Here is an 11,362-nt window from a genome sequence, read left to right as displayed (position 1 = left end):
ACTCCATACAGGAGATGGGTGTTTTGGAGATTGGTCTAAGACTGAAGAACAGTAAAAGGCAGCATCTGCCCCAGAGAAGTGAACCAGAGCATAATTCTTTGAGGTGGTGCGAAGTGAAGCCCAAGTGGCAGCTTTCTTGATTTCTGCAAGTGAAACATTCTTCAACAGAGCTATGGATGTAGACTGATCTGGTAGAATGGGCTGTAGCTCTGGGGGGGAGGGGGGTCTTGGAATTAGCAATCTCATAAAATAAAATGCAACCAGAAACCCATTTGGAGTCTTCGGGTTGAGACGGGGCTTGTAGTAACTTGAATTCTTTGAGATATGTTGTCCCTATGTATAGTGCACTTCAGGATTGTACATGTGTTCCATGCACCCAGGACCAGAGATTTTTCCCTAGCAGTGTCTGTCTGGTCCATGCATACACCCTTGCTCTCCTCATGCTTTGCACTGAGGGAATAAAGGGGGCTGCCAGATTGCCACCATTTTAGTTCCTTCTCTATTGGTAGGCACCCAGGAACCTAGGCAGTGGGGAAGGCGAGCGGGTAGTTCACTACTCATAGGAACTAAACATCTCAAAGAACTCAAGTTACTACAAAGTGAGTATCCCACTGTTCTTCAAGAACTTGTCCCTATGTCTAGTGCACTGCGGCTGATGCACAAGCAGTGTCTTTTTTGAGGAGGAAGGTGCCTGGAATCCTAGGCCACAACAGAATGCAGAACTGCCCTGCACAGATACACATCCAAAGTGGCTGCTTGCACCAGAGTATAGTGTCTTGTGAATGTGTGTACAGAGCTCCAAGTTGCTTCTCTGCATATGACAATAAGAGGGACATCTCTAAGGGAAATGATACTTGAGCTCTCGTTGAATATGCTCTCTCAATGCATCTCAGGATCCACTTTGACAGCCTCTGGTTTCTCCTTTCATTCAGTCCACATATGATAAAAAGAGCCTATGAGACTCACAAATTGACTATAACAGGGTTCAAAAAAGAATTAGATAAGTTCATGGAGGATAGGTCCATCAATGGCTATTAGCCAGGATGGGCAGGGATGGTGTCTCTAGCCTCTGTTTGCCGAGGCTGGGAGTGGGCGACGGGATGGTGATCGCTTGGTGATTGCCTGTTCTGTTCATTCTCTCTGGAGCACCTGCCATTGTCCACTGTTGGAAAACAGGATACTGGGCTAGATGGACCTTTGGTCTGACCCTGTATAGCCGTTCTTATGTTTAAAGTTTCCGAGCAATCTTGCTAATCAAACTGAGTGTAGATAAAATGCAGATACACTTTCAATGAACTGACAATCAAACAGGCAAAAAATGTAACACTGACAGAGCAAAGATCAGTTCAATAGCCAACTCCTAAATCTAGGCAATTTTCCACCAGAGGCTTATTGTAAAAGGGGAATATATAGGCTTTGTTGCAAGAATTGTGTAAGATACAAGCAGTCAAGTTAGAAGTTTTCTAAAACAGCATTTATTGCAGTATTGTTATGTATAGAAAATATATTGAGAGCAATTTTAAGAAGTGTCTAAAAAGATTGTTGTTTTCCTCTCCTTCCAAGGTTTATATAGTAGGACTCTTGACAGCCTGGCTTTACAATAGTTTCTTTTCAAAATTTTCTCTCTCAATGGGATCCTCGGATGCATAAACAGGGGAATCTTGATTAAGAGTAGAGAGATTATTTTGCTTCTATATCTGGCACTGGTTCAACTGCTGCTGGAATACTATGTCCAGTTCTGGTACCCACAATTTAAGAAGGCTATTGATAAATTGGAGAGGGTTCAGAGAAGATCCAAGAGAATGATTAAAGGATTAGAAAAATATGTCTCATAGTGATAGACTCGAAGCTCAAACTATTTAGTTTAACAAAGAGAAGGTAACATGGTGAGTTGATTTCAATGTATAAGTATCTACACAGGGAACAAATATTTAATAATGAGCTCTTCAATCTAGCAGAAAAAGGTATAACAGGATCCAATGGCTGGAAGTTAGAGCTAGACAAATTCAGACTGGAAATAAGGCATACATTTTTAACTGTGAGGGTAATTAACCATTGGGACAATTTACCAAGGGTCACGATGAATTCTCTGTCACTGGCAATTTTAAAATCAAGACTGGATGTTTTTCTAAAAGATCTGCTATAGGAATTATTTTGGGGAAGTTCTATGGCCTGTATTATACAGGTATACCCTTACCCTCACACTGTCCACCGACATTCTGATAATTTATCTGCATGCTGCAGGTGGACTTTCCCGGGTTCACCTTGAGACTGAGCCTTCTGACCAGGTCTAGAAGCATGGTGGTGGCTTCCTGTGTTTCCTGGTAAGATTGTCTCTTTAAAAGCCAATCGTCCAAGTAAAGATACATCACCACCGGTGTTGGTTAAAGTAACGGGGGAGGGATAGCTCAGTGGTTTGAGCATTGGCCTGCTAAACCCAGGGCTGTGAGTTCAAACCTTGAGGGGGCCATATAGGGATCTGGGGCAAAATCAGTACTTGGTCCTGCTAGTGAAGGCAGGGGGCTGGACTCGATGACCTTTCAAGGTCCCTTCCAGTTCTAGGAGATAGGATATCTCCATTATCTATCTAAACTTCCACACCTACAGTACCTCAATGAAAACTCTCAGTACTGCCAAGAGTCCAAGGGGAAGGACCTGATACTGGTAGTGTTGCTGGCTGGCCATGAACCTTAGGAATCTCCTGTGTGCTGGTTGAGTATTCACATGGAAGTAGACATCTCTAAGATCAAGGACCACGAACCAATTTCCTGGATTTAGAGAAGGCATAATATACAACAAGGTCACCGTTCTGAACTTCAGGTTGCAGATAAATGTGTTCAGTTCCCTGCAGTCCAAGATGGGTCCTGTCTTTTTAGGACAAGGAAGTACCTTGAATAAACCCCCTTCCCTTTCTTGCTGAAGGTGCTAGTTCTTCTGTTTTTGTTTTGAGGAGTGACTACCTCCTGCAGAAGAATAGGTTAGTCCACTTCAGGTGCGCATACGCCTCGAGCCCTTGATTGGAGATTTTCCATTAGCAGTGTCCATTCAGCCTGCGTGTGCATATTATGCACTCTTGTGCTGCACACTGAGGATATATAGAGCTGTACGGGAGAACCGCACTCAGTTCCTTCTCCATCCAAACATCCTACTGAGAACAGTCTGAAGTAGAGGAGAAGGGAATATAGTGGAGCACCCATAGGGACACACATCTCGAAGAACTGCAGTTACTGCATAAGTTGAGAAACCTCTTCTTCAAGTAGTGTCTCTATAGGTGCTCCACTTCGGGTGGCTCCTGAGCTGTATCCCTAGAAGGAGGAGGGAGCTTCGGAACTAAGTCCAGAACTGACAATAGTACCTCATTACTAAGTGCCACCTTGAATCTGGTGGCATGGATCAAGGCATAGTGCTTAGAAAATGTATGTAATGGAGCCCATGTAGCAGCCCTACAATATCTCAGATACTGGAATGTTTTTGAGTAATTATTCCTTCCTGTTTATTGATGTAAAATATGCAGGCCATATTGTCCATCGTGATCTAATTGATTTGCCCCATTGAGAGGTGAGAAATGAAAGCAAGCATTCCTGACTCCCCTAAGTTCCAAAAGGTAGATGTGGAGATTGGTTTCCTGAGGTGACCGTCTACCCTGAGTTGTGAGAGTACTGAGGTGAGCTCCCTATCTCAAGAGAGATGTATCCATTGTGAAGGTTGTTGTTGGAGGTGGGTGAATGAAAGGAATGCCAGCACAGACTTTGAATTGATTTTTCTACCAGTCTAGGGAGTTCTTCATGGGGAGGGAAAACATGACTTGCCTGCTCAGGAAATAGGTCATTCTGAGCCAGCTCTGGAAGCAGTGGACGCATAGTCTTGCATGATCAGTCACAAAGGTGCAGGCTGCCATATGACTCAGGAAATGTACACAGTTCCTTATGGAGGTTCATTGACTCCCCTGAATGGTCCTGACTAGATATGCTAATGTTATGAATCTGTCGGTGGGGAGGTAGACCCTGGCTGTCAATGAATCTAAGTATGCCCCTATGAATTGTATTTTCAGTACAGGGTGGTATGTTGGTACCAGGGAAAAAGACAGTATAGAGGACAACTGGGATACCGAAAGACCCTGTGTACCTATGAGCAGTGGGGAGTCGCGTTCATCTGTGACAAAGAGGTCTTTAGGAAAGCTAAATTTCTCCAGGACCAGAGGTCAACTGAATAGAGGGGGACTAGTTAGAGTCTAAGCCAAGAGGTGTCAGTACCAGTGCTAATCTTGTCTTTGTGGGCGTCTGACGATCTGACTGCACAGTAGTTTTCTGTGATGCAGAAGCCATGGATGGTGTGGAGGGTGCAGAGGTCAGTACTGAGACTTCTGAAATATCAGAGGCTATTGTATGGTTTCTTTGGTACTGGACACCCGGCATGGGTCAGTCGGTGGTTCCCATCAGTAGTGGGTACCAGGAGACTTAGAGCTACTGGAAGTCTTTTTTTAGATGGTACTGGGCACTCAATACTGAAGGAGCTTGGAGCCTCAACAACACTTCTTTTTTGGGCATCAATTCTCTGAAGTGATCTAGGTCTCTTGAAGCTGACAACTCTCAGAGGATAATTGGAAAACTCCTTCTTTGAAGCCTTAGAGGAGTCTCCTATGGTCTCTTCCCAAGAAGGCCTATCAGGAGAATAGGCTGTAATGGAAGTCAAGAGGGCACTTTGGTTACCAAAGACTGTTAAATGTGGGGATTGTGCAGGCCTGGGTCTGATGAGGATCACAGGGAGTACCCACTGATAAGGAGTCTAAGTTTCATCTACCTGTTCTTCCTAGACCTGCTCCCAAAACCAATACAGATTTGGCACCTAGAAAGGCAGTGGAGATAGCCAGCATGCCCATCATTAATGGGAAGTCTGTGTATGTCTCTTGCCTTTCACTAGAGGTACCCCTGAAAAGGTAAACTGTAAACCAGAAGGCTTCGTTGGGATTCTGGTGAATGTGCTAAAGCTGTTGGGGAGACCGCACTAGTTTCAGGACCTAGGCATTTCGACTGCAGAGGTCACCGCTGCCAAGAGGGGTCTCCTACTTGAGATCTGCTCCAGGAGTGTGTGGCCAGAGGCACAAAGCCAGGAACAGTGCCTAAGCTCAACCCTGTCCCAGCAATCAGAGGGCATGTGGGATTCAATATGTGGATTAGAAGTGGGCAAAAAGAGGAAGTGTGTGAGGGGCTCTCTTTCTGTTAAAACTTTCAAGGTTTTGAGAATATTTAATCCCCAAACTGGACAAAATGTCAAAACCACAAAAAATAATTGAAGAAAGGACTTTGAAGAAAAAATCCACTTTGAGACAACCAAAACATAACTTTTTAGCTTCCCAACTACCCTCAAGGAAGGTTTAAGTCAATTTCACAATAAATTGAGAAGAGGCCTCCAGCCCTGCTGCTGGAGAGGCAGAGAGCCCCTTCACTCTGTTTCCTTGCCAATCCCCTCAAGTTCCCAGAGCAAATAAGGTGCTGTCATGGTGCTCTGCCTGTCTGTCCCCTAGAGCCAGTTGGGAAAGTGGGGAGGCAGAGCTTCCGATTCAGAGCCTGTCTGTCCCCCTGGAGCTAAGGGAAAGGTGGGAAGGTAAAGCACAGCAGTGCTGTCCTTCCCCATCCCCTGGCATTGCGGGAAGATGGTGATTGATGAACATTTAGTTGAATCTGTACTAGATTTGATGAAACATTTTATTCTGCCTAATTGGCATTTTCTGACTAAACTCAGTTTTGGAAGAAAATTTCAAAGTGGCTCTAAGTTAGATTTCCTCACAGCAGTCTGGTGAGTGTCCAGCAGCCAGGAGCCCAACCAGATCTGTGACAGCACCCTAGGCTAATAATGGACCAGTTAGGAAGTGTAATAGAGGTGCTTTTGCAAGTGACCAGCCAAGTGTAACACTGGGGGAGCTGGGATTAGAAATAAGTAAAAGTGTCATAATCTTATATAGTGTAAATATGAATGGAATTTTACTTACCTGCTAAAGACCTGAGCAATTTCAGCTCTCTTATGCACAGCAAAGCTGAGAACCAGAAGAAGAAGAAGGATGCTTCCAATTGCTACTCCCATAATGATGACAATGTCACTATTGGAAACTTGGAAAGAAACAGACACGGAACATTACACTTTGTTTGCACTTAGGACTTACTCATACAACTGTAACAAACATTTCTGTATAAACAGAGGCTTGTCCCTCTATGAAGTGTGCATGCATCACACACACATACAGCTATCTCATATGTATACTAGCAAAGAGGGCCTCCAAATTTGTTTTGTCTGCACAAAATATGCCAGCATTGCTGTTTGTTTCTGCTGTGCATTCCCCCTAATCATGGATACCTATCTTATAGAACTGGAAAGGACCTTGAAAGGTCATTGAGTCCAGCCCCCTGCCTTCACTATCAGGACCAAGTACTGATTTTGCCCCAGATCCCTAAGTGGCCCTCTCAAGGATTGAACTCACAACCCTGGGTTTAACAGGCCAATGTTCAAACCACTGAGCTATACCTCCCTAGCAGCACGGGGGGCAAGCGGTGTGGTTGGCATATTGCACATGAATTATGATGCAATATATCTGACCGAAAAAAAAAGCGAATGCAGTTTCAGGTTGTGTATGCACAAGCATTTGATCATGGAGTAAAGAGAGAATACTTCTTTTCTATATGGGCCTAGAGTGACCACACCTAGAATTGAGTTCATTTTTCAGCACTACGGGAACAGAAAGATATTTACAAATTAGAGGGAGTGAAAAAAAATAATGAAACTATCAGGGATCTTGAGGGTTTGATTCACAAGGAAAAAGTAACAGAGATACTAGGTTGAGCAATGACTAAGGGGGAACATGGCAACAGTCTACAAATATGTAAGCATTCTCAAATGAGAATGCTCTGCCTCTGCCGACCCTAGTAATTCAACCAGAGCACCCCAGAAATGTTAGCTGCCGCTGTAAGAGAGGCAGTCTCTCAAAACCTGGATCCCAGGCTAGATAGAGCTTTAAATTTCATACCCAACATCCAGAACTGCAGCCACAAATGGATACCCAGTACAGATCATACATCATTACTGTTATATGCCAATAGCTACCTCACTCAGCTCAAGAGGAGAGCCACTGCCTTTTGCACCAACTACCTTCTGGGGGCAGATTCGGACCCACAGGAAGCATGGAAGGAGTATATAGGCCAGACAGGGTCCTTCCCCGTGACCATCCCATGGACAGAAAAACACTTCTCTAAGGCAGTGGCACTGACACACAAAGCACCACATGGGAAAAGAATTCTGGGTGATACATACACTACAGAGCAACAGCCTGAACTCATGTCTCTGGGTGCCTCCAGCTATCTCCATGATGTCAGCAGCACCAGTGTGTGCGTGTAACTGCATATTTGTGCAGGAGAGAGGGATTAAATGAAAGTGTGTTGAAGTTGCTGGAGGAGAGGCTAGGAATTGCTGTGTGGAGGGAGAAAGAACATTTATTCACCTTAAAGTAACGTTGTTAAATCAAGGGTAGTAATATACTGTGCCTCTCCCAGGTGGTCAAGGAGCTTGTCTACCTGCGGCATTGGGTACACGTCGAATTGGGAAATTACACTGACCCTCCGGAAGTCGATACAGAACTGCCAGGTCCCGTCCGGCTTGGGAACAAGCACAATAGGGCTCCACCACTTCTGGAAGATCGCTCAATGACCCCAAGTTCCAACATAGCTTGGACCTCCTGTTCCTCCACTTCCTACTTGTTGCAGCTGGGTTGTTCAATGGATGACCTCTCCGGGGTTGGTGAATAGCTATGAAAGTCCTAGGCAAAGCCTCAGTGAGACACCGGGCTTGCTTCAGCTGGTCCTCAGAGTGTATCCCCGAGCAGGGGTGTCTCAGGTTCTGTTTCCATGATGGCCTGCGGCCCCGGATTGGGTTCCAGGGGGTACAGGATGATCAATAGCCCTTCCCTTTCGCACCAGGGTTTCAGAAGATGAATGTGGTAAATCTGGTGCTTCTTTTTCTAGTTGGGCTGTTGGACCTCCTAGTTGACAGGGCCTGTATGGCAGATCACCTCATACGGATCCTGCCAGCGAGCTAGCAATTTTGACTCCTCGGAGGGGAGCTGTATGAGGACCTGATCTCCTGGTTCGAAGGTCTACACTTGTATGCCCCAATTATATCCTCTCACCTGGGCTCCTTGGATGACTCGGAGGTTCTCTTTTATGAGTTCTTGGAGCTGTATTACATATTGGAGTAAACCCTTGGTCTGGGACAGGGTCTGCTCCCATGTCTCCCTCATGAGATCCAGCAATCCCCGTGGCTGGCGGCTACATAGCAGCTCAAATGGAGAAAATTTAGTGGAGGCCTGCGGCACCTCCCAAACGGCGAGTAACGGAGAGGAAGAAGCTGGTCCCAAGCGGTGAAGTTCTTCCAGCGAACACTTCCAGAGCATGCTTTTTAATGTTGGGTTGAACGGCTCAATCAAACCATCTGTCTGCGGATGGTATATGGATGTCTGGAGTCTTTTGATCCCCAGGAGGCCACAAACCTCTCAGAAGAGTTGGGATGTAAAATTCGTGCTCTGGTCGGTCAGGATCTCACGGGGCAGGCCCCCTCCCCCCCCAGGTGAAGATCTTTAGGAGTTCTGCTGCAATGACCCGGGCTGTGGCACTCCTCAGTGGCATGGCCTCGGAGAAGCGAGTGGCATCTCCTCTATAACAAAGGTGTATCGGAAGCCCGCGGCACTCTTTGTGACGGGCCTCATCAAGCCTATGGCCACCCTCCTGGAGTGATGAGCGTGTATTAGGTATATAAGTAAAGCAAGGCTGAAACACAAGGCCTACAGCAGTGGAAGGCAACTTGCGGCCCATGGGCTGCATGCAGCCCCTCAGGCTAGTACGCTGGCAGGCCATGAGACAGTTTATTTACATTGACTGTCTGCAGCTCCCAGTGGCTACGGTTTGCCGTTCCCGGCCAATGGGAGCTGTGGGAAGCGGCAGCCAGCACGTCCCTGCAGCCCACCACTGGCCTATAGGCTGAGACCTGTAAGATTTTAGCTTAGACATACTAGCCAGGCTTAAGAATGCTTGACATGAGTGGGTGACCTAGGAATAAACCTATGCCAGCAAGGTCACAAGGTTATGGCATAAGATGTGCAAATAGGTGATGTTATGGAAAAATGCATTGCAATGTATTGTCCAAGACTGTGAGACACCTGATTGTAACATATTTGAAAGTCTCTCCTGACCACATCCCAATCGTGCACCCCAATATTCATGGGGGTGTGGAAGTACTGAAAAGGAAAAGAGGATTGACACCTTCATGCATATGAATAAGGTGTTAGGTGTGGTCAGAATTACAAAATAAAAGAGGGTTACCTGGTTGGGTAAAAGTGGAAAAACCAAGGTCTGGCTTCATGGGAAACCCCATCAGGAAACATCCTGTGACACTGCACCCCATATTATTCACAGTGATATGATTATGACATAATTATAATGCATTTTATGAAAGATAAGTCATGTGAGATGTCATTGAAAATGTTATGATTTGCTGAATATGATTATCCTATTTGTATACATATATCATTTTTGTATCTGATGTTGTGAATATTGACTATATATCTGTATTTCAAAATGCAGTTACCCCTGGGGAACGCCCACTAGACAGGAGGCTTTCATTCTACATAGCTGGGTGGGGAAGGGCCTATTCAGGGCAATGAGGTATTAGGAAACAACAATAGGCCTTAGAAGCAGCTTATCTCCCACCTGGGGAGCCTTCTTGAGAACGCTACAGACAGCCTACGAATAATAGCTGCTATGACTCAACAAAGACATGCAATGTGACCACATCTCTCTAGACTCCAACTTGGGATGACAGTGTTTTTCCACAGACCGGTCTGGGAACTAAGCTTTGAAACAAAGGGTTCCCGCCACATGCAAAAGCTATATAAGGCAGGGAGTGACATCATCTGGTGTTCTTCGCTCCTCACAAAAGATGACTCTGGGAAACACCTGAGGAACAAAGACTGAACTGAGGGGAAGTGCTGGACCCAGGCTAAAGGGATTTTTAGCCTGTGAATGGGGATTCCAAGCTGTATATATTCCAACAGTTATAACTCTAACTTTAAACGGTGTTCAGAGAAATTCCCACCACAAAAAGAAAGGCAGTATAATTATCAAGTTCAGGAAAAATTACAGCCCTACTGCACAGGTAGTAGCAGATCACCGTTCACTAGCTGAAATGGTTACAAGACCAAACCATGAAGGTGTTGAGCGAATGAAAGGATGACAACAGAAAATTTTGAATCCAGCCTAGCCTGAAAGTTGTTTTCCGCCTTCCATGAAGTTACGGAAAGAGAAGGGTGTAAAAACCCTCTCAAATAAGCAAACTCTCTCTGCTCCTTTCCTCAACTTTACAGCATTCACTATAGCCTCTCATCTCTGCTTAGCTTGTCTCTACAAGCAAGCCAGCTAAGGAGAAAACAGCCAAAGAGCAGCATCAAGAAGAAGCAACCTTTCAGTTCAGATGACAACATCGTCAGGATTTCAACATGTATGGTGAAATGAAGTTGTAAAGCCCTGTTACGGGATTAAATTTAATGTTTTTCTTGTAATGATTTTTTAATGGTACTGAAGTGCTATTAGACAGACAAGATGGGTGAGGTAATATCTTTATTGGACCAACTTCTGTGGGTGAAAGAGACAAGCTTTCGAGCTATGCAGAGCACATCTTCAGGTCTGGGAAAGGTAGTACTTGTAGTGTCACAGCTAAATACAAGGTGGAAGAGATTGTTTTGCATAAGTATTTAACACATATTCTAAGGGACCATTCAAGGTGAAGAAGCCCACTTGTCTCTTTTACCAACAGAAATTGGTCCAATAAAAGATACTACTTTACCACCTTCTCTCTCTAATATCTGGGGACCAACATGGCTACAACAACACTGCAAACATTGAAATGCTATTGTCATTTAAGATATAACAGCTTCTCCTGTTAAGCCAAATTATGTAGCCTATTGTGATGCTGTATGATTGAAATATGACCATCTATATCATTGATATTGCCAATGTTAGACAACTGCAACAAATCTTGTACAACCATGGCATGTAAGGTGTCAATGGAAAAGTTGTGATTTTCTAAGTATGATTATCCTGTTTATATGCATGTATCATTTTTGTATATGAAGTTATGAATATTGGCTATGCACTGGTATCTTACATATGTGCTGTATTCCTGAGTAACACACACCAGAAAAAGATGTACATCAAGGGGGTTAGACAGCTGTAAGTTGATGGCCCATTAAAGACACTTAGCTCTCACAATGGGCCATAGAAGAAACTCATTCCCTCCACATAGATCTTCTGGCAGATGACTCAGC

At 44.8% G+C, this 11,362-nt stretch overlaps 1 protein-coding gene across 1 annotated transcript in view; it reads right to left on the bottom strand.

Moving 5' to 3' along the window:
• The window catches only part of LOC113407839 (disintegrin and metalloproteinase domain-containing protein 20-like), a gene marked incomplete at its 5' end in the record, with an annotated part of 156,170 nt that overhangs the window by 723 nt on the left and 144,085 nt on the right, over positions 1 to 11,362 (bottom strand). The window contains 2 exons of the mRNA XM_029913050.1: positions 5,990 to 6,107; positions 7,019 to 7,031. Coding sequence (XP_029768910.1) covers positions 5,990 to 6,107; positions 7,019 to 7,031 — 131 coding nt within the window. The remainder of the gene's footprint in view (positions 1 to 5,989; positions 6,108 to 7,018; positions 7,032 to 11,362) is intronic.

This window comes from Terrapene carolina, unplaced genomic scaffold (genome assembly GCF_002925995.2).
Source record: "Terrapene carolina triunguis isolate 2854851 unplaced genomic scaffold, T_m_triunguis-2.0 Scaffold430, whole genome shotgun sequence".
In the NCBI taxonomy this organism is placed as follows: Eukaryota; Metazoa; Chordata; order Testudines; family Emydidae; genus Terrapene; species Terrapene triunguis.
The sequence above is the reverse complement of the archived record's forward strand: the minus strand, read 5'-3'. Positions and strand labels throughout refer to the sequence as shown.